At 44.7% G+C, this 23,837-nt stretch overlaps 1 protein-coding gene across 2 annotated transcripts; it reads left to right on the forward strand.

Moving 5' to 3' along the window:
• tmem129 (transmembrane protein 129, E3 ubiquitin protein ligase) lies at positions 1-20,144 on the forward strand. 2 transcript variants are annotated; one of them, XM_080008352.1, is made up of 8 exons: positions 214-239; positions 1,980-2,048; positions 4,730-4,788; positions 5,227-5,484; positions 18,126-18,286; positions 18,491-18,650; positions 19,433-19,505; positions 19,634-20,144. In XM_080008352.1, exons 3-8 carry the CDS (start codon positions 4,744-4,746, stop codon positions 19,816-19,818), a joined length of 882 nt encoding a protein of 293 aa, XP_079864478.1. In that variant the 5' UTR covers positions 214-239; positions 1,980-2,048; positions 4,730-4,743; the 3' UTR covers positions 19,819-20,144. The 2 variants fall into 2 exon arrangements, with proteins under 2 accessions (XP_079864477.1, XP_079864478.1); XM_080008351.1 differs by lacking the exon at positions 1,980-2,048 and having other exon boundaries at positions 1-239.
• Positions 20,145-23,837: the final 3,693 nt, after the last annotated feature.

The raw sequence follows: 23,837 nt of genomic DNA on the forward strand, positions 1-23,837 counted from the left end.
TTTGCTACAATAATGGAACGGCCTCAGCTGTAAAATGGAGAGTCCCGAAGTAACATTTAGTTTGGCTTACGTAGTTTTCGCGTTCTGTTTCGTGTTTACGCCGAACGAGTTTTGGTCGGCGGGTCTGACTGTCCAGAACCTGTTCTCGCCCTGGCTGGGGAGTGAGGATGTGGGCTTCGTCCAGTACCACGTCAGGAGGACCAGCGTCACCATGCTGGTCCATTCTACGCTGCCCCTCGGTAAGCGACATTAATATACATGTAATGAAAACCACTGTGTTTACTTTGCACTTAAAGTGATACTCCAGACGGAAGTTTTGTTAAAAAAAACAAACATAACCACTAGCCTAGGCCTAACCACTCGCTGAGAACGTGATACATGTTATTTATGTCATTTGCATGCAAAACATGCAAAAAATGTTTCGTTTGTGTTAGAAAACGACCCATTTCCCGTTTTTGATAATAAAAACAGAAAACCACACGAACTTAAGTGTGCTGCGTATAGTGTAGCGAGGAAACAATTTGCCCTACAGAGTAGACCCTTTCGATTTCCTGTGTGTGAACTCAGGGTTTTCACTGTTACAAACTTGATAATAAAATCTTGAGTGGGAGAGTGAATCTCTCTCTCTCTCTCTCTCGCTCTCTCGCTCTCTCTCTCTTTCTTCTTTCGGCTGCTCCCGTTAGTGGTGGCCACAGTGGATCATCTGCCTCCAATACCTTCTGTTCAGCGCATCTTCCTCCCTCACACCAACCGCCTGCATGTCCTCCCTCACCACATCCATAAACCTTCTCTTTGGCCTTCCTCTTTTCCTCTTGCCTGGCAGCTCCATCCTCAACATGCTTCTCCCAATGTTACTCCCATCTCCCCTACACGTGTCCAAACCATCTCGCCTCTCTCACTTTTTCACCAAACTGTCCAAGCTGAGCTGTCTCTCCTATGTACTCATTCTTAATCCTGTCCATCCTTGTCACTCCCAATGAAAATCTCAACATCCTCAACTCTGCCACCTCCACTTCAGCTACCTGCCATTTTGTCAGTGCCACCGCCTCTAAACCTTACAACATAGCTGCTCTCACTACCGTCCTGTAGACCTTCCCCTTCACTCTTGCTGGAACCCTTCTGTCACAGATCACTCTGGACACTCTTCTCCACCCACTCCACCCTGCCTGTGCTCTCTTCTTCACCTCTCTCCCGCACTTTCCACTGCTTTGGATGGTCGACCCCAAGTACTTGAACGCATCTGCCTTCTCCACCTCCACTCCTTGCATTCTCAGCTTTTTGCCGTGTTCCCTCCCATTCAGGCACATGTATTCTGTCTTACTTCTGCTGACTTTCATTCTCTCTAATGCATGCCTCCACTTCTCCAGGCTCTCCTCAACCTGCTCCCTACTCTCGCTACAGATCACAATGTCATCGACGAACTTCATTGTCCACAGAGACTCCTACTTCATCTGTTAACCTGTTCATCACCATTGCAAACAAGAAAGGGCTCAGAGCTGATCCTTGATGCAATCCCACTTCCACTTTGAATGCCTTCGTCACACCTACTGCACACCTTACTTCAGTCTGACTGCCCTCGTACATACAGTATCCTGTACCACTCTTACGTACTTCTCTGCCACCCCCGACTTCCTCATGCAGTACCACACTTCCTCTCTCGGCACCGTATCATATGCTTTCTATAAATCCACAAAGACGCAGTGCAACTCCCTCTATCCTTCCCAGTTCTTTTCCATCAGCATTCTTAAAGCAAACATTGCATCTGTAGTACTCTTTCCTGGCATGAAACCATACTGCTGCTGGCTGATCCCCACCTCTCCTCTTAACCTAGCCTCCACTACCCTTTCCCATAGCTTCATGCTGTGGCTGATCAACTTTATTCCCCTGTAGTTACTACAGCTCTGTACATCTCCCTTATTCTTGAAGATGGGTATCAGTACACTTCTTCTCCACTCCTCCGGCATCCTCTCCCTTTCCAGGATGGTGTTAAACAGTCTGGTTAGGAACGCCACTGCCATCTCACCTAAACATTTCCAATGCTTCCCCAGGTATGTCATCTGAGCCAACTGCCTTTCCACTCTTCATCTTCTTTAATGCTGCTCTCACCTCATCCTTGCTAATTTGCTGCTCTTCTTGATCCACTATCCCCACATCATCCACTCTTCTCTCCCTCTCATTTTCTTCATTCATCAACTCCTCAAAGTACAACTCATCGTATGCCTTTTCCTTTGTCTTTGCCACTTCTATCTTCCTTGCGCCACATCAGCTTGTACTCCTGTCTACTTTCTTCATCTCTCTGACTATCCCATTTCTTCTTCGCCAACCTCTTCTGCTCTATGCTCTCCTGAACTTCCTCATTCGACCACCAAGACTCCTTGTCTTCCTTCCTCTTCCCGCATGATACACCAAGTACCTTCTTGGCTGTCTCCCTCACAGCTACTGCAGTTGTTTCCCAGTCATTTGGTAACCGTTCATTCCCACCTATTGTCTGCCTTACCTCTTCCCTAAATGGCATGCAACACTCCTCCTTTTTCAACTTCCACCAGCCGATGTTGCCTAGCAACACACTCCCCTACCACAACTCTGCAGTCACTAATCTCTTTCAGATTGCACCTCGTGCATAAAATGTAGTCCACCTGTGTGCACCTTCCTCCACTCTTGTATGTCACCCTGTGTTCCTCCCTCTTATTGAAATACGTATTCACAACAGCCAATTCCATCCTTTTGGCGAAATCCACCACCATCTGTCCTTCCACATTCCTCTCCTGGACACCATACCTACCCATCACCTTCTCGTCACCTATGTTTCTGATCCCTTCGCCAACATGCCAATTGAGATCTGCTCTAACGACCACTCTCTCTCCCTTGGGGACGCTCTCCACCACTACATCCAACTCACTAAAGAATTCTTCTTTCTCTTCCCTCTCACACCCAACTTGGGGAGTATATGCACTGACCACATTCATTATCACCCCATCAATTTCCAGCCTCATGCTCATCTCTCTGTCCGACACTCTCATCACCTCCAAAACACTCTTGACATATTCTTCCTTGAAGACTATCCCTACTCCATTTCTCCTGCCATCCACTCCATAGTAGAACAGTTTCTACCCGGCTCCGATACTTCTGGCCTACTCCCCTTCCACCTGGTCTCTTGTACACATAGTACATCTACCTTCCTTCCATCATGTGAACGAGCTCTCTGTCTTTACCTTTCATAGTGCCAACGTTCAAAGTTCCTTCTCTCAACTCCACTCTCCTACCCTTCTTCCTCTCCTGTGTCTCCGGACACGCCTTCCCCCTCTTCTTTTTTTTCGGCTGACAGAAGCACAATTTCCACTGGCACCCTGTTGGCTAACGGTGCCAGTGGCGGTCATTGTTAACCCGGGCTTTGACCGATCCGGTATCCAGATTTGTTTTCCGCATGTTTGATTTGGCATGGTTTTTACGCCGGATGCCCTTCCTGACGCAACCCTCTCTATTCATCCGGGCTTGGGACTGGCACTGATGATACACTGGCTTGAGCACCCCCAGTGGCTAGATTATATTTATATATATATATATATATATATATATATATATATATATGTATGTATGTATGTTTGTTTGTTTATTTTGACTGTAAATACAAGAACTGAAGAATAAAATGGATAAAGAAAAACAATCAATTAATTCCACTATCACTTTGGTTGTCTCTCTTTAGCCATTTTATTCTTCTTCTTGTTGTATAGTCTTCTGCATTAACGCCACCTACTGGACCGGAATGGGGCAGTTTGTTGTATAGTTGCGGACAAAAATGGTGTGTAAAAACAGCCATAGCTTTTTCACAAGTCAGCAGACTAATTTTCATAATGTTTGCAGGTCTTTAGACCACAGTGGAAATACAGACAGCTGGGCACACGCAAGAAGTGAATGAATGCAGCAGTGAATTTGTGGTCAGTTAAGTGGATGGACAATAACACAAAAGATCATGTTAAAAGATGATATTGGAGGGAAGAGCTAAATACAAGTCTAAAGCTGCTTTAACATATGCACTACAACCCTGAAATTATCCATACATTACCCGGAGGAGCTGTATGTGTTGAACAATTTTCGACTTTACCCAGAATTTACTTTGTTAACTAATTATGAAAGTTTGGATCCCAGTTTTGAAAATACAAAAAACTAATCTGGAACAGAAGAATGTAACCCAATACAACTGCTACACTATCCTTGTGGGGCAGGATTCCCGTGCACTATTTTTATTTTATTTTTTTTCCAAGCATGGCCATTGTCTTTTGTTTGTTTTGTTATTTTCTCAACAATGGCATAAATCAATTGTCGAGTCAAAATATTGTCTCTCATTTGGTAACTTTTAATATTCAGCAATTGTATAAGGACTGGAGCACATTTTTGAAATATGGGGTGGAATGTAATCCCTCCGACTACAGAAATGTAACGTGAGTCAGATTGTTGCATACAAGTATAGTAATTTCATGATTTGGAGTGAACAATGAAATTGCTAAAACCCCAAAGTGGTCTCAACGCTAACCATTTACATTTAATTTAATTTAATTCAAGAATACAAACAAGTCATTTCGAGGGATGACTAAATCTCTCTAATTTAGCAAATAATCCAAACAGGAGTGCACTTGCTACATGTGGGTTTACGGGCGTTCTGGGTGTACAGTGTTGTGCTTAGAATTTACTACATAAATTATGCTTCTGTCTTCTCTTTCTTGACCCCTAGGGTACTATACTGGAATGTGTATTGCTGCCCCTGAAAAGAACTTGATATATATACACCAGGTAAACGCTTCATTTAACCCTCTTGTTTAAGTATTTATTTATTTATTTATTTTCAAATGAAGTTGCTAGATTTTTTTTTTGTTTCTCTTTTTGATATGATATACATATTGGTATAACATATTGAGACTTATCTCTCTCCATACATCTCCTGCTTTATATAGAATGTCCTTTTTCCTTTTTTCTTTACTGTCCTTTTGTGATTTCTTTGTTGCCTGTTTTTTTCCTAACCTCTGTCTGTCTTAAACACGTCTTGCTCCAGTTGCATGAAGGCAACTGAGGCAGGGACTACTATAACAGCAGTAGTCTGTATTGAAAAATATAGATAAAAAATACTTTTTAAACAACACAGATTCTCTCATCTGCAAGATTTGCAGCCCTAGTGCAGATTCTCTGGCTCTTCGGAATAACTCTGTTCCAATCCTGTGGGTGTTCACCTAGGTGAGCAGAGGCTGGGGGGTCTTCCTTTTCCTTGCACTTTGCATTCAACTGGCCAGCTGGACGCTGGTGTTTTACTGGTCCTGTCGCCACTGGTCCAACCATCCTATCAGCTGCGCTCTGCAGGCTCACGCCCTGCCCCCCCACTCAGGCTGGGGCGCTGTGGCCGCAAGCATCAACACAGAGTTCAGAAGGATTGACAAGTTCGCCACAGGGGCCCCTGGAGCTCGAGTCATCGTCACTGATACATGGGTGCTAAAGGTAAGCGCAGTGGACACACTATGGAGATGTTATTTACATCCATATTCAGTCATTGTTTGAATTAATACTTAATAGCACAGAGAGATGAGACTTGTGCCAAGCCTCATATTAACAATAACACATTTCAGTTACTTTACTGATCCATTAAAGGATGGATTCACCATTTTTCAACCCAACTACAGTAAGTGTTCACTGCAACTTCTCACTTTGCAGACCACTGGGGCAAAGCTTAAAAAAACAACAAAAAAAAAAACACTTGAGAGTCAGCCATTCTTTGAAAAATGGTTGCAAATACTGCATTTTATCAGGTTTTCTTCTCCACTTTGAATGTACTGTAGGGCACTGATTCTCAAGTGGGGTCTGCCGGGCACCCAGAGGTCCATGGCACTTAGCCAGGGGGTCAGTGAATGGTTTTTGAGCAAATAAATAAATAAATAAACCTTTAGAAAATAAATCATATTATTTTGTGTATATTCTTTGAATGGGCACATCAATTTATTTTTTATTTTTTTATTTTTTAACCTGTGCTGTCAGCATGCTGGGCACAGAGTATTTGTATGCCATTGCATTCAGGACAGAGTTAGTCTGCAAGTGGAGTTCAAGTTCTCAACCTGCAATGAAACTCTATTCATTCTTAAGTCATCAAGAACTGCTGCAATAACTCTGTCCTGTGGATGACCTGTAGAATGACAAGAGCACCGTTTTTGGTTATGGAGAGCCACCATCATTTATCATGTTTGGGACTATAAACAACTGATCACTACTCCATGAGGGGAAGAATCACCACGGTGAGACAAATAAACATAGAAACAAACAACATTTACACAAAAACATGAACAATGGATGACAAAATGTATTGAAAAACAGTGAATTAGGTCCAGGAAAACTGGAACTACAACTGGTCACGTGGCCTCTTCCTGTCATAGTTATGGCAGTAAATGAGGGAGGAAAGGGTAGGAAAGCAACCAGGAGGGTGCTGGGGTACGCTTGAAGCGTGCGTGCGTGTGTGTGTGTGTAAGATGTCCACCGGTGAGTGTACATGACTTATCCCCCTTGGCATTGGTGTATAAGGTCGGTAATTTGTCGCGGCGCCTCCAAGCAGCGGACAATAACAAACTATAAGAGCAGCTCCTCTCCAGCAACGAGTGTGGACGCCTCCCTAGCCAACGAACTGAACTCCTTTTATGCGTGGTTCGAGTCTGGCAACAGCACCGCTAGCTCGCCGGCTAATTGGAGTTACACCGCTAGTGATCAGCGTGCACTCTGTGTCCGTGCACAAGGTCAGCAGGGCTCTGATGCAGGTGAACACCAGGAACGCTGCGGGCCCAGATGGCATATCTGGGCGAGTACTGAAGACCTGTGCTAACCAGCTAGCTCCGGTGTTCACTACAATATTCAACATCTCCCTGGCTGAATCAGTGGTCCCGTCCTGCTTCAAGAGGTCCACCGTCGTTCCTGTCCCGAAGATCGCCTCTCCTGCCTGCCTGAATGACTACCGTCCGGTGGCCCTCACTTCGGTGGTCATGAAGTGTTTCGAGAGGCTGATCAAGGATTATATCTGCGCCTCCCTCCCCCGCACCTTGGACCCGTTGCAGTTCACGTACTGGCAGAACAGATCCACGGATGACGGGGTCTCCCAGGTACTGCACACAACCCTCACGCATCTGGATGGCCGGAAGGGGGCCTATGTGAGAATGCTGTTCATCGATTACAGTTCAGCTTTCAACACCATAGTCCCCACCAGACTGTCTGTCAAACTGAAGGAGCTCGGACTGAATGCTCCGCTGTGTGCCTGGATCCTGGACTTCCTCACAGCCCGCCCCCAGGTGGTCAGGGTGGGGAAGCACATGTCAAGCTCCCTCACCCTGAATACAGGATCCCTCCAGGGTTGCGTCCTCAGCCCCCTACTGTACTCCCTGTATACACATGACACATACACATATGTGTGACCAGGTCCAGCTCCAACACCATCATCAAGTTTGCTGACGACACCGTTGTCGTGGGCCTGATCACTGACTGAGACAAGAAGGCCTACCGTGAGGAGGTGACTGACCTGTCACTCTGGTGCCAGGACAACAGCCTGGCACCAGAACCACCTGAAGAACCACCTGAACGTCAGCAAAACTAAGGAGCTGATTGTGAAATTTTGTGGAGAGGATCACAATCGAGGACACACACGCCCTTGGTGATTAATGGGACTTCTGTTGACAGGGTGAGCAGCTTCAAGTACCTGGGAGTCCACATCACAGAGGACTTAACATGGACTTTACAAACAGACACTCTGGTGAGAAACGCGAGGCAACGTCTTTACCACCTCAGGCAGCTGAGGAAATTCCAGGTCTCGGTGAGGATCTTCAAGTCCTTCTACTCTGGAGCAGTGGAGAGCATCCTGACAGGCAACATCACTGCCTGGTTTGGGAACTGTACTGCTCAGGACAGGCGGGCCCTGCAGAGGGTGGTGCGTTCAGCTGAACTTACCACTGGAACTACCCTCCCCTCCCTGCAGGACTTCTATATATTTTTATTCTATTCAATAAGTATTCGACTTACTGTATTACGTTTTAGGAGTCAGTTAGTTGGTCTATTAAAAATAATTTTTTCCTAGGACATATTGTGTGTTATCACCGGGTGCGTTGCATTACATTTCATTGCATATATGTATGAAAGTATGTATATGTATGTGACGAATAAATCTCTTGAATCTTGAAATCTTGAAGGGGCCCCAAAGCCCCCCGATCTCCGCAGCCCCCTGGACACCCTACAGCTGCAGGAAATCCCCTAGTACCCTGCCCTGTGGCCACAGAAAACCCCTGGGCCCCCAGAGAAGCCAGAGGGCCGTGGAGCAACCTCCACGCCCAGCCCCGAGGAGCATGACCCAGTCCCAAGGAGCAAGAGGAGACCCCGTACTCCAGGGGCGCACACATACAACCAACCCCCGCGTGCAGGCACAAGACGCAGCCGCCGGCACAGAACTCGGGCCACGGGTGCAAGGCAGGGACCGTGGGCATGGATCCCGGCCTCACGGTGACAGACACCCCGCCCAAGCTTCCCGCCCCATGGGCGAGCCGGCAGGACCCCCATGCCCACCCACGACCCGCACAATGGGGAGGCCCGCCCCACCTCAGCCGACCAGATGCCCCGCCCGGCATGAGTGCTAAGTGCCCATACACGTAGCAGCGTGTACCCAGCGTGGGGCACCTCGATGTTATACCCCCCCCCGGCGATGCCGGCAGGCCACCGGGTATACAGGCCCTCCGCCACCCCCGCCCACCGCAGAGAAGCCGGGCCACAGAAGCAAAAGACCAACATCCGCCCACCACACCCCAATCCGCACCCGGTACGGCAAGCAGCCCCCCCAGGGGCCCGGGAAGGCACCCGGCGGCACTCTCCGCAGCACGCCAGGTCGCAGCACATCCCAAACCACCACACTCAAGCCGTCAGGAGTCCGGGGGGGGGGGGGGACGGACGAGAAGCACGCTTGGGCAGGAGCATGACAGGGAAGATGGCAGCTGCCCGCCGCATCCCCACCCACATATCCTGCACCCCGCCCATCCCGCAAGCCCTCGGTCTATTGTGTGGTGTATGTGCTGAGTATGAGTTTTGGCACTGGGAGAGATAGGCGAGTCGCAACCGGATCGATCCAGGGGCGCAGCAGGCCGGGGAGAAACCACACAGATCCCCTCCCCCTGGACCCGACCGCGCACCATTGTGCCCACCTCCCGTACCTGGTGGCAGCCAACCGAGAGTGATCAGCCAAGGGCGCAGAGCGTCCGCCATGCGCCTCCGCCATGCGCCTCCGCCATGTGGGAGCAGCTCCGCACCCCCATCAGGCCCCTGGTCAGCCCCCAGCCGCCAAGCATGCAGACTACAGAACAGAGGGCGGCAGACGGCACCCCCACTCACAGCCCGACCCCCCAGCGACGAGCGCCCCACGCACCGAGAGCGTCAGAGGGCAGGTACCCCGGCGGCCTGGTGTGATGACAGGAGACCACCCCCCATGAAGGAGGCCACATGGTGAGCCCCGCGCCTAGCACAGCCAGCCAGGTTCAGGACTTAGACAGGACCAGACAGAACACCTAACCAGCCCCGGCACGTTAGGCGCAGAAAGACACACAGGCCCAGCCACGCCGACCCGCCGACCACGGGGCTGAGACCCGAACCAGCGACCTACGCCCCCCGCCCCCAACCCGAGCCCCAGAACCACAACCACGCCCGGAACCAACACACGGACGCCAGCTGCAGGTACTCCCTGGGAGCACGTGTTACCCATTTCATTGTAGGTAAAGATAAGGTGTCGTCTGTTTTTAATAAAAGTTTGTATATTCTGGAAAAGGGATTTTTCAAGTGACCGATATGAGTGAGATGTTTAATCATTTCAGGTGGTTGTAGGATGTTGTTCGTCAATTTGATTTTAACTTTTAGAGACTGCTGTAATTGAAGGAAGCCGTGGCCACCGATATTGTACATTTGGGTTAATGTTGGGAAGTATATAAGCTAATTGTTTTCAAAAATGTGTTCCAGATGAGTAATTCCTTGTCTTTTCCAAGACCTAAAGATTATTAGTCTGTTTTTAACCAAGAAATCTGGGTTGTGCCAGATTGGCCTGAATTTGCTTCGAGATAGTGTGACCACTGCATTTGAGGAATTTCCACCAGGCTGACAGAGTTGTTGCGATAAATGGGTTTTTAAAGCAATTATGTTTCCTTATAGATTCAGTCAAGGAATGAGAGATCGGATTATGATAACTCCTGATATTCAGATTGTTCAATGTCTTGCCATCTAAGGGCCAATTGTTGCTCTGGTTGTAACCATTTAATTATAAATTGAAGATGGTTTGCTAGATAGTAGTATCTAAAGTTTGGGGCTGCTAGGTCTACATACAAACTGATTTTGTGAACAGAGTTTCCTGTTTGTATGCCTACAATATTACTGTTTTGACGGATAGCCGCCATGAGGGGTTCAATAAAGTTGGCGAATAGTAAAGGGGAGTGCGGACATCCTTGTCTTGTGCCGCGTTGTAGAGTGAAACATTGTGAAGGGTAACCATTGGTGATGACAGAAGCAGATGGAGAGTTGTAGAGGATTCTGATCCATTGAATGAGGGACTCTCCAAAGCCAAATTTGTTAAGGATTGAAAAGACATATGTCCAATTAACTTTATCAAATGCTTTTTCGGCATCCAAAGAGGCAACAATAGTATTAAAGTTGTTCCTTTGAGATATGCTGATCAGTCTGAATAAACGACGCATATTGCTGGATGAGTGTCTTTGTGCCCTTGACAAAGCCTGTTTGGTCTGGGTGAATTATAAATGGAAATACTTTCTCAATTCTGTTGGTCAGTGTTTTACTTATAATCTTAAGGTCGCAATTAATAAGGCTTATGGGTCTGTAACTGGAGGTGAGGGTTGGGTCCTTATTGGGTTTGAGCAAAACCAAAATGAGAACAGTATTCATGTGCGGAGGCATGGTGGAGGTTGACTTGACCTCTGTAACCATTCTGATGAATAATGGGGATATAAGTGGCCAGAAGTGTTTATAAAATTCCACTGGGTAGCCATCGGATCCAGGTGATTTATTGTTGGGCATAGAGAAGAGAGCTTTCCTGAGTTCTTCAAGAGTAAATGGTTGATCTAAGGTGGTAGCCTGCTGCGTCGAAAGTTTAGGAAGGTCAATATCATCAAGGAATGAGTGAATGTTTGATATATGTTATTGATGTCTTGTTGTTGTTATTCTACCCTGTGAATCTTTGATGTCTGTAATAAGTGTTTTTTCTCTATCACATTTCAATTGATTGGCAAGAAATTTACCTGATTTGTCATTGAATTCAAAATAATTTGCTCTTGTTCGTTGCATAAAGAATTGTGTCTTTTGATGGATGATGGTATCAAGTTGAGATGTAATTGTCCTGATCTCATTTCCGATTTGCTCAGAAGATTAGTGGGCTTGTTCGGAGTGCAACTCCTTTAGTCGCTGTTCGAGTTTATTTTGGCATTCTTGTCCTTTCTTTTTCTTGTGAGTGGAGAATGAAATATTACTACCTCTTAGAACCGCCTTCGCTGTTTCCCAAAGTAAGCATGGTGATATTTCTGGGGAGTCATTCAGTTCAATGAAGGAAGTCCATTCTCTTGAAAAGAAATGGTTAAATTCTTTATCTGTCAAAAGTGAGGTGTTAAAGTGCCACCTGCCGGGAGGGTTCCGGTTTGTTTCATTTATCAGGTTGAAACTAACCAGCCCGTGATCGGAAATTACAATAGGGTGGATTTCTGGATTAGTGATTTTGGACAGTGCAGAGTTACTTGTCAAGAAAAGGTTGATTCTAGAGAAACTTTGGTGGGGTGATGAATAATATGTGTATTCTCTAGAATGTGGGTTATTTGATCGCCAACAATCCCCAAGAGCAAGATCACTCATATATTGTTTTATAGTGTCTGACGAACGCCAGGATTTGGGAATATTTCTGGCTTGAGAACGGTCTAAATTTGGATCCAGTACTGTGTTGAAATCTCCCAATATGATAATTGATTCAGAGAATTCTAAGAGTTTTGAAAATACTGTATATTGTGAAAGAAATTTGGGTCATCCTCATTGGGGCCATAAATATTAGCTGTGATTAATTTGATGTTACATAAAATCCCATTAATCATTATGTAACGCCCTTCTGGGACTGATATTGTGGTTTTATTTTTATATGGGATACTTTTTATTGATCAATATAGATAAACCTCTTTTTTTTTTTTTGAGTTGTATGATGCGGAAAACATCTGATTTACCCATTTAGTTATGAGTTTGAGGTTCTCAGATGCAGTGAGGTGGGTTTCTTGCAGTAGACAGAAGCTAGGGTTAATCTTGGTGAGGTGACTTCAGATTTTGCTATGTTTAGCAGGTGAGCCCAAGCCTCTCACGTTCCAACTTACAAACTTAATGGGTGTCATTGAAGCTAGTTAGGGGGTGATGGCACAGTGCATCCAAGGCAATAGTTATACTACCGTTCCCATGCTTTCTCATAGATAAGTCTGGGATTTCCTCCTTTACATTCCCTTTCACTGCCATAGTATTGTAGGAAGTTTGTAGGGATACCTAACTACACAAACAAATGACAAGTAGACAAAGATAAACACAGAACATTGCCAGATTAGACATACATGAAGTGAAATACATTATAGAGTGAGAGTGATAGAAGTAAGGAGAGAGGGATTAGGGAGGTGAGATGATGAGAGAAGTACGGAGGGGGAATTAGGAAGGTGAGATGAGAGTGAGCGATATTTAAAATGCTGATATAGATAGCATGCCTATTCCTACATCTTGCAGTATATTATAACCAGAATTACAAGAATGCATACATTATGATCAGAATAACCAGGGTGTGGTGGAGGGGTCTCGGTATAACAGACCGTCTATATATAATTTATCAACAACCATCGCTACGCAGCACATACAGCACTTTCTGTCGGTCATTGATCTCCCAGGGGTATTGATCGTTCATGCCCAGCGCTGTTCCTTTCAGCTCCCGTCCTATGCTTTTAACCAGCTCCCTGTGCTTGAAGTGAAGTGAAGAATGGGAACATCCTTATGTTTTAGAAATATCATATTTGTATAGGCCTGTCTCTATACTAGAGTACATTTCTCTTGATTTGTGTTTGTTTTTCCACCTAACCTATGTGGAAGTATGAGAAATAGGCGTGACAAAAAGATCAAATTACATATGTGAGGGGTTTATATTCTCTCATGTATGGGGTTCTTGGTTGAGGCAGGGTGGTGTTTTTCTCAATGGTAATGTGTTTGGCAAGGTTGTGGTATGAACAGTTATAAATGATGAGAACCAACATTTTAATTAAGAGGGTTGAAAAAATGCTGAACCTATCCTTTAAGATACAAATTATAACCACATTAACAAAGCTTTTTCAAATTGATTTATGGTCAAATAAATACCCAACAGCACACTTTGAAACCTGACTAACATGCAATGATATGGCTTATCCGCATGCAATCCTTGGCAGTCATCACAGGTTGAAGAAGTTCAAAATGCAAGAGACTTTAGATTAGATTCAACTTTATTGTCATTGCACATAGTACAAGTACTGAGACAACAAAATGCAGTTTAGCATCTAACCAGAAGTGCAGGAGAAGTAGTAAAGTGCGGTATATGTATAAAAGATAAGTATATGAATAATATAGAAATAGAGTTAACAGTAGTGGGTATGGATATACTAAATAAGTACAGTATGAACATAATTAACAGTTGTGGGGATGGTGTGGTTTGAGCAGCCATACCTGTACTGGGTCTAGGTAATTTGGGCCCAGGATCAGAGTGGCTGCATACCTGTTGGTCTAACGAGCAACAGGTAAAACCCCCATCCCCACACATGCTCAGGAGTGGAGGATATGCCCAGGAGCCCTGGACACATGATGTCTGCTCCTGGGCTTATTCCAACTAGCCCACTCTACAATAAACTGGTGTGTCTACAACACCGTCGTCTGTGTCTTTGTGCCAGAGGTCCCTGAAAACGCCTCTTGGGTGGCGTGTTGTAGGCAAAGCTGCCACACTGGCACCTAAAACAGGGACTCTCTGACATGGGGAAGGGTCACAGCACCAGCCCTCTCCCGACTGGCAGCAGCAGCATCCAGGGTGTCCGGCGGCAGACCGGGGGAGAAGCAGCTGCGTGAACCACCACAGGTAACCGCTGGCAGATGGCTATCCCACCCAACAAACACAGCCGGAACCGCCCAGCAGCCAGGCCACCCCTCCAAGCAGCCCCCGCAACAGCCAAGTGTGGCCACTCCTTCACCAGCCAGCACAGCAGCCCGAAGCCCCACGCTCTGGAAGGGAGGAGGGGGCAGTCTGTCTTCGCCCTGGGAGCTGATAGACTATGGTGTTCCGGGGGACCAGTTAATTATTATTATTTTTATTTTTTTAAGGTGGGGGGGAAACCAGGTATAGGGATGCTGTCACCATGGTGTAGAGTTCAGGGGGAAGAAGGGGAAGAAGCTGTTCCTGAACCTGCTGGTCTTCGAACAGAGGTTCCTGTAGTGCCTCTCGGAGGGGAGGAGGGCAAACAGCCTGTGGCTGGGGTGAGAGGTGTCTCTGCCAATGCTCTGCACCGCTTGTGTTGGAGAGCCTCAATCGAGGGGAGTGGAGTGCGGGTGATGCGTTGGGAAGTTTTCACCACCCTCTGCAGTGCTCTCCGGTCCGCAGCAGTACAGTTGCCTACAAGACTGAGAGGCAGTTGGAGAGGATGCTCTGGATGGTGCAGCGGTAGAAGTTCACCAAGATCTGTGGAGATAGGTGGGCTTTCTTCAGTCTCCTGAGGAAGAAGAGTCGCTGGTGAGCCTTTTTGACGAGGGTCGAGGTGTTGAGGGCCCAAGAGAGATCCTCAGAGATGCCGACACCCAGAAACCTAAAGCTGGTGACACGCTCGACCTCCATCCCGTTCATATAGATGGGGGTGTGCAAACGTCATCTACAAACTTGATGATGGTGTTGGAGCCATGGAGGAGAGGAGGAGAGGACTCAGTACATAGTCCTGTGGGACACCGGTGTTCAGGCTAAGGGTTGTGGAGGTGAGGTCGCCTAATCTAACATGCTGAAGTCCAGTAACCAGTTGCAGAGGGAGGGGTTGATGTTGAGGTCACCTAGCTTGGTGACCAGTCTGAAGGGGATGATGATGTTGATGAACAGCATATTCACGTAGGTGTTGTTGCTATTGTTGTTTTTCAGGTGGGAAAGGGCGGAGTGTAGTGCTGTGGAGACGGGGTATGCTGCAGTCATGACAACAGATGTAAGCTCTCTGGGCAGATAGAAAGGTCTACACTTAACCATGAGATATTCAAGGCTAGCAGAGCAGTGACTCTCAATGATACCATTGTCCGTGACCAAGCTTTGTTAATATAAATGGCAGTCCCTCTCCTCTAGTCTTACTGGAGTCATCAGCTGTTCTGTCCACTCTGATGATGTAGCGCCCAGGAAGCTCAATAGCACTATCGGGGATGCCGCTGTTAAGCCAAGTTACCGTGAAAATCATGACGTTGCAATCCATAATCCTTGCATGAGTGGTGATCCGTAGACGCAGTTCATCCATTTTGTTCATCAGAGATCGTACATTGGCGAGGAAAATGCTTGGTAGAGGTAGCCAATGAGGAGTTAGCCTCAGCTTATCCTTCAGCCCTCCTCTCTTCCCTCTTCTTTGTTTGTGCTCTCAACGCCGCCTACGACCTCTTCTGGCCAGCGGAGCCAGGTTGGTAGCCTCCGGGGTCCTGATGATCAGTGTAGAGCTGGAGATCGCTGACAAAATTATCTAAATTGTGTTATCCAATGTCCAAAAGTTTTGCAAAGCTGTTCCGACTGAACAAACTTAAAACTAGTAGGTATATAGCCGCTAACTTGCAGAATCTGGAGAGACGCTAAGCCTTGTGCATTTGCCGCCGACCTGGTTTATTTTTATTCTATATATTTTATATTTTTAGGCTTAACTGTTACAATGATTAATGGGGGCCTATTATGCAAAACTGACTTTTTCAGTGCTTGTGCCTATACATTTGGGTCTCTGATGGGCCCACTGACACACAAACTGTGAAATAAGACAACTTAGTCAGTTTTTAGTGAGCTGTCTGTTTCAGAAAACATGTCCTAAAACAAGCCGTTCAGCTTTGTGTCTCAGTACTACGTAGCATTGAGACACATTAGAATTATAACCGCCCTCCATCTGAGTAACTCCACCCATGGCTGAAGTGCGACCGGAACCACTAGCATCAAAGCTAAGAGCTAATCATGGCTGCAGAGACCCCCACAAATCTTGAAAAAAAAAAGATGAATTAATACCAACTGTCTGTGACAATACTGACGAGGGAAATGTTATTTAAAAAATGATTGTGTGTCTGTCTGTATGTGTGTGTGTCCAGGGTAGGTTGACTGTACTGCAGGCTGCGGCGCACAATCTGCTCCACGTTTCTCCAAACAAAACCGTTGATGCGTTCTTTTTATTTATTTCATGATGTTTCAGTTATTGAATGTAACAAAAAAAGCCCCAAGCCCTGCCATATCCCACAGTGCTCCAATCTCTGCGCTGCTCTAGACACCGGTGTGTGTGTGTGTGTGTGTGTGTGTGTGTGTGTGTGTGTGTGTGTGTGTGTGTGTGTGTGTGTGTGTGTGTGTGTGTGTGTGTGTGTGTGTGTGTGTGTGTGTGTGTGTGTGTGTGTGTCCCCACGGTAGGCTGACAGTACTGTAGGTTGTGGTGTGCTATTCGCTCCGCGTTTCTCCAAGCAAAACCGTAGATGCATTTATTTTATTTTATTCTTCAACGTTTCGCAATTGAATGAAACCAAAAAGCCCAAAGCCCCGCCGTATCCTGTGCTGCTCAAAGCTCTGTGCTGCTCCAGACTCCACGTGAAAGTGGGAACAAACTTTTAATGTAGGCCTTGTAGAGCTAATATAAGTGAAGATTCAGCAACTCGATTGCTTATTTCTCACCTCAAATTTGTTCAGAGAAAGAAAGTGTACTGATAAGGTGGAATCAGTAAAAGTTTACAGAGTAAATAAAACAGCCAGGAGTAAAGCTCAAACCCCATTGGCTCACGAAACTCAGAACTTGTGCTCAGACCCCATTGGCTTAGAACTATGTAACATGTATCAATAACTGTCTATGTTACAAACGCAAATATAATGTACAGCTAGGTTACAACCCAGTGCTAGCTGTGCCCTCTCTCCCCACAGCGTGGGACAGGGCCTCCTGCAACCGGTGCGACTGTGTACCACGGCAGCAACAGCGCGAGTAACAAATCCCCGTGGTGCGCCGGCTGAGGTCAGGTGGGATTCCTGCCCTGCAGGTGACGGGTGCCGTTGGAGGTGGAGCAGCTACGTTTTGTATGAGCATTAATAGTGCACATTTTGACTGGCAAGTTTATAATTTATCATTTATTTTCATCAATTTTTCCAGAACGGTAAAATAAACGGTACCAAAAACGGTATTTACCAGCTAACGGAAACCCTGAGCCAAACATCAAGCAAGTAATGTAGTGCCGTAAAGTGTAACACACTTTTCCCGTGGTTTCGAACCCGACCACCAAGTTACATAGTGCAAGAACAGGCGTTTGGGGGGTGGGTGGGAATGAAAGAAGTTCCATAATTACAAGTCAGTGTACCGTCAAAATGATTTTGAAACTGTTATTTTAAGGTAAATAAGTTACATAGTGTGACTTTAATATCATAAAAAGGTCACACATACACACAAGCACTGCAAAGGGTCAGCCTCAACTGGGTCAAAGTTCAATCTACTTGAACTTGGAATAACTTTTGGACGGTGCGCCACACCAGGGGTTGCTGCCTGGTTGGACGTCTTGCATTTTGACCAAACCACTTTGCTGCTTTTACTGGGGAAAAAAACATGGAGGACTAAAAAAGTAGTTGAATCAAATACATTTTCAGGAAGTGTATTAAGTCTCCAATTTTACTGATATACACGCCAGGTTGGTCGAAATGGTGTGTGTGTGTGTGTGTGTGTGTGTGTGTGTGTGTGTGTGTGTGTGTGTGTGTGTGTGTGTGTGTGTGTGTGTGTGTGTGTGTGTGTGTGTGTGTGTGTGTGTGTGTGTGTGTGTGTGTCTTTTCTCCCCTCCATTTATCTCTTTTTTGCCATCTGTCTCTTTCATAGGTGACTACCTACTATGTGCATGTGGCCTTGCAGACCGACAGCCACCTGACAGTCACGGAATCCAGACAGCATCAGCTGAGCCCTAATTTGGCCACGCCCTCGCAGATACTCACACTGAGGGTGGCTAGCATCAACCCAGCTGTTAAACCATTCAATGTCAGGTAGGGGCGTTTGATATCGAAGCCGGCACAAGTCCTGAATACTCACTGCTGGCTACTTGCCGATGCAAAGATGGAGGATGTCATTGAAGTTCTAAAATTTAACATTCTTTTTCCACATTTCACTGTTGACAAGGGTTGTCGGTTGGGCATTCATGATTCATTGGACAAAGCCCTTATATCACTGTTTGTCCAATTCGCGTACAGGCTGATCTCCACAGAATATGCCGAGCTGAGGGAGAAACTCCACGCGCCTATTAGGAACGCTGCCAATGTGGTGATCCACCAAACCATCAGCGAACTGTTTATGGAAACATTCAAAGCTCACGTAGAACTCAACCAGCCTTACATCCTTCCCAGCGAAACGGTACGATTCCCTCTGTCATACAGGATGTAACGTTGAGACAGGATGAGAAAACCTCAAATGTACCTCTTTTTCTATTGGAATACTTTAGTTTTAACATTGACTCGCTGACATTGACTCATCATATGATTCATGACAGATGAAGACATTATTGTAATGACCAATTTGAAAGTAAACCCATGTTGCACTTGTTATACTGTATTTTAAATTTATATAATCTTTAAACAAAAAGTAATCATATTACAAAAGGCAATCTATGGGTACGGTTTGCAAATCTGCCGCACAGGTTTGCAAAATCCTTATGTATTTATTTATTTATTTCACTTTTCCGAAATGGCATACAAACATACTATTTAGTATGATACATTATGAAGTGAGCGTGTTTTTCTTTTTTTTAGTACGTCCGAAACCGTATTCTCAAATAGTTATGTGGGAGTACCAGCTTGACATAATTACATTTGGTGAAATATTGTGGTTCCAAACACACTACGCTGGCGTATTCCACAATACTTTATGAGGACGAGATGACACTTAAAGCTTATATGCCTTTATATCATCAATCAGCAGCGTGCTTAAGGGTATAGGTATGGCTATATGACGATGTAGTATGTCCGAGACACCATTGTTCTTTCTCCTGATGAATGGTAGTACGCACCTGTCGTATGTAGTATGCAGTTCGCCATTTCCAATGTACCACTTGTTTAAGCCAAAATATGTCCATTTGTGAAACATTCTGGGCGCATTAAATTTTTATTATTAAATAAAAACATTCAACTCCCGTTCAGGAATTGGAGCCCTGCATTGGTTGTATGCAAGTTGCAGCTGCCACCAAATTACTCAGACACTGTCGTGACAACGGTAAGTCCATCTCTCCCATCCGTCTTTGTCGCTCCAAAATTATTATTATTATTATTATTATTATTTTTTTTTTTTAAGTCTGACTGAATCGCTCAAAAGCTGACGTTTGACTTTCTGTCGCTCCCCAGGCGGGGACTCTGACTCAGAGTGTCAGCAATGCTTCTGCAGACCCATGTGGTGTCTGTCCTGTCTGGGCCGATGGTTCGCCAGCCGCCAGGACCAACAGAGGCCCGAGACCTGGCTGGCTAGCCGGGTCCCCTGCCCTACATGCAGGGCCAAATTTTGCATACTGGACGTCTGTCTGGTTCGCTGACTAGGTGCAGTCTTAAACACTGCACACGCAGCGCGGGGTGCCCTACCGATACCAGAGTTCGGACTCGAATGGAGCTTCAAACAGTCGCTGCAAGGGGAGGGGGGAAAAATAATCCAAAAGGTGTTGGGCATCACCTAGTAGTGTCCATCAAGATGTGAATGAAATGGACTACTTCACATAACTTGGACGTGATCTTATAATCTTTTAATATGTGCCTTTAGTCCTTTGTCATCTTCCCCCATCTTTAATGTGATGGCAATTTTTGTTTTTGTTCTGCCAATTTCATACAGAAATGTTTGGTTTGAGTTGGCTGCAATAAACAAGATATATATAAAAAAAAAAAAATCTTTTTTTTTTCTTCCAGAAAACAATGTGTCACAAGGAAAGTAACAGATGTCATAATGGTGGAATTGTGTGTGGGAGTTAGTAGCTTAAAGCTGCAGCTGCAAGTGAGAGGCCGATTCACAGCAGGTCTCTTATTTGAAAGCACTTCATTTTGCATTCATCATTTTACATTTATACAACTATAAAATCAGTCGTATACATAAATACTGTTTCTTAAGGATATTATGAAAATTAAATCATAATTTACAACAATTTCTTTTAACGTTTGCACAATATTTCAGGAAATGATGGTTCATTATTGAACAATTGATTCTGAAAAGATTTCCCTGCAATTAAAAATAATTTAATTTTCCTCATATTTCTGGGAGGCCCGATTTAGTGATCAGCTTAAGAGCATATGGCTTCCAATCAATTGTTTGATCCATAAACAACTTTGAATGTTAAGAATTGAATTAAGATTGCAAGGTAATTTCCCAAAAGTTGCATTCAACACAAATATGCAGAATTGTTTTTTTTAGATATATGCATTTGTAGTCATCTTTTTGTTTTTCTTGAGTCTTTCACGTCAGCGAAAAGTTATCCATTCATCCATTTTATTCCATCAGAGGGAGGAGGAGTTTTCCATTTGTTTGCATTTGCACTCAATATCTTATAATAATAATAATAATAATAATATTAACATTTACCAAGTTGTGTTCAGAATATTTCAGAGTAGTTATATTGAAGTATTTACCTTTTAATTTGAGATTTTTTCACGAGACTGATGACCAGTGCCATATGAAGCCTCAAGTCTGTAGTTTATTTTTTTTACTATTTTAGAATCCTCGCTCTGCAAAGTCGGACTGGGAAAATCATTGAGGCAGGAAAATATAGCATGAAATATAGTCTGTCAGGCCACTTTTTGAGCGGGGGGTCTGAGGGTCCCCCACTAGGAAAATTGTAGTTACAAAGACTTAATTTCCTGCATTCTGATGAATTTTAGTGCATGTGAATCACCAATTAATGAGCTGCTTAGTACAATGTACTGTTACGAACCTCAAATAAAACCAAAGGTACATATCATTAGTCCTGAGTCTGCGACCCCCTGGCATTAATTGAAGGAGACTGAACATCATAGGCCGAACATTATTTTCCACAAGTGTGAATTATTAACATAAATACCCCAGTGGCATAACAGTGAACAGCTTCAAGCAGCACTCTATTTCTCCACCTCAGATTTCCACAACTGTGGCCAAACGCAGGTCAATGCTCCATGAATTCCAGATCCAACAGGGAAGCAAAAGGCAACGCAACTGCCCAAAATAAAAGAAAGAAACAAACAAAAATAGGATCTATGTGTGTGGGGGTGTGTGTAGTGACGGACTGAGATAAAAACAGCAACAGAGGATTTAAATGTATATTTAATACAACACAGTCAATTAATTCTATTATATAATTATAGGACCCAGAATCGCGATTGTGGCGCCTCCCCTTGCGGCTGCCTGCGCGAGCACCTTGTGTCGATTACGCACATTTTGGTATTTTTTAGTATTTATAGAGCTTATTGTGAGTAATCACCGGGTGTCATGACATTTCACTGCATATATGTATGAACGTATGTATATGTATGTGACAAATAATCTCTTGAACTTGAACTTGAACTTGAACAGAGACCCAATATTTAAACCCAACACCAACCCCAGTCTGGCACTGCAATGTTGTCTGTGTCTGCCGATGCTAACGTTAGCGCTGCTAGCTGAAGCAGCGCTGCCGGTGGTGCAGCCGGACACACCTGCCGAGGTCTCGGCGGCGGCATGTTTCGACAATAAATCAGTTATTTTTTAACATTTTTCCATCCATCCATCCATCCATCTGCCCCACCTGGGGCGCTGTTGGGTTGAGTGTTGAGTTTGCATGTTCTCCCTGTGCTCACATGGAGTTTCCACCATATCACGTCAGTAAGGACCCCCACCTAAAACATGCACACATCATCGTCTGACCAGCGATGGACACTTGTCACCAGGTCCCTGGCGCGGCGTCAAATGCTGCCCACTGCTCCTGGCTGCCCCCCCCCCCCGAAGAAAGGACAAGCCAGGATGGGTCAAATGCAGAGGCCTCATTTCACCGGCCACCATCCAAAGCGTGTGCGTGTGTCTGTGTGTGTGCATGTGTTGTAGTGTGGTGTGTCACGTGCTCAGTAAAGATTCTTCTATTTCTTCAGATGGTTGGGTCATGCCTCATGTCTGATATTTGATGTCCCTAGGCACCAGCTCTCTGCAGATAGGTTACACCTAAAACAACTATAATCAAGTGTTTGATAGCAGAGGCTTGAGGCTAAAGTATTGGGTGGTGCCAGTCAACCCATATTACTGGGTATTTATGTATTTTCATTTCTCCCCCAAACATGTTTCATTTGGGAATGTATGTCTGTTACTCATTGATGTCCAAAACGATGTACATGGTAGGCCCCATCTTTTTGGACTAATTGCGGTTCTTTGAAAAATAAGTACAAAATTACACGCCGAAAGTTGTCGTTTTCAATCTATGTTCGTGTGAGCGGCACTTTCTTACAAACGTCAAATTCATTAGAAATAACTGCAAGTTATTAAAGATAGCAATCATGACGAAGAAATTCACAACTGCCGTGGGAATGATTCGTAGCAGAAATGATGCCGTGATTCTCGTCAAACTCATTTCTAGAGTTCAAGTCAAACATACACGAACGTAGATGCGTTTGGCCACAAATGATACTAAAGATTGCCATTGCAGGTTGGGAATTGGAACTCCACTTGCAGATTAGCACTGTCTTGGATGCAATGACATACAAATACCATGTGTTGCTGCTGACTGCACAGGTTTAAAAAATGTTAGTTTTTAAAAATTGTCAGGTTTTTTTTCTTAATCATATTCATTGCAGGACATCTGTTTTATGATTAATCTGCAAAGGGGGAACTGCGTCGCAGTTTGTGATGTATGGAGAAAAGTTTGTAGAGCCTGGTTAGTAACTGGTAGGGCCTAATAAATGCTGTCAATACTGATATTGCGCTCCATCTATAGCTGAACGAGTTGATATTATAACAATAAAGCTTCTTTGTCCACGTGTGTAAATATATGAAATCCCCGAAAGGTGCTTTAAGAGAACTCAATTAAGTTGCAAAGTCATGTCACCCTGTTTAAAAGCCCCCTCTCTGTAATTTCATTCCTTACCACGAGATGGAGTCCATTTCTTGGGGACATTGTCAATATTTGAATACCGTCGAACTCATTTTACTGCTAGAAGGAAGCAAAACATTTTTTTTATTGTTTTGAGGTCAATTAATGTGATATTTTATACATAGTAATAATATATAAAAAATAAGAATCTAAAATCATACAAACTTGATTTGCCTCGTCCCATCAGTTCAAAACCAATTGGTAATAATCACATAATTAGATTAGAAACATCGAAGCCAATTTTCGTATGGGTTTTGTAACATTCATGTTAGGGTTAGGGTTAGAGCAATGTCGATGTTGTTGATATAAAATAATGAATAAATATCAAGTTTGTATAGCCAATGACCTTATATATATATATATATAATACATTTTTCACAAAGGGGGAATATAATAAAAATAAATCACATATGACCGTGAAAAGAAAATAGTGTGGTTGTTTTTCTGCAGAAACACAAGCGGGTTAAACATGAGCGCACACG

The sequence above is a fragment of the Zeus faber genome (genome assembly GCF_960531495.2).
Source record: "Zeus faber genome assembly, chromosome: 10".
Lineage (NCBI taxonomy): Eukaryota > Metazoa > Chordata > Actinopteri > Zeiformes > Zeidae > Zeus > Zeus faber.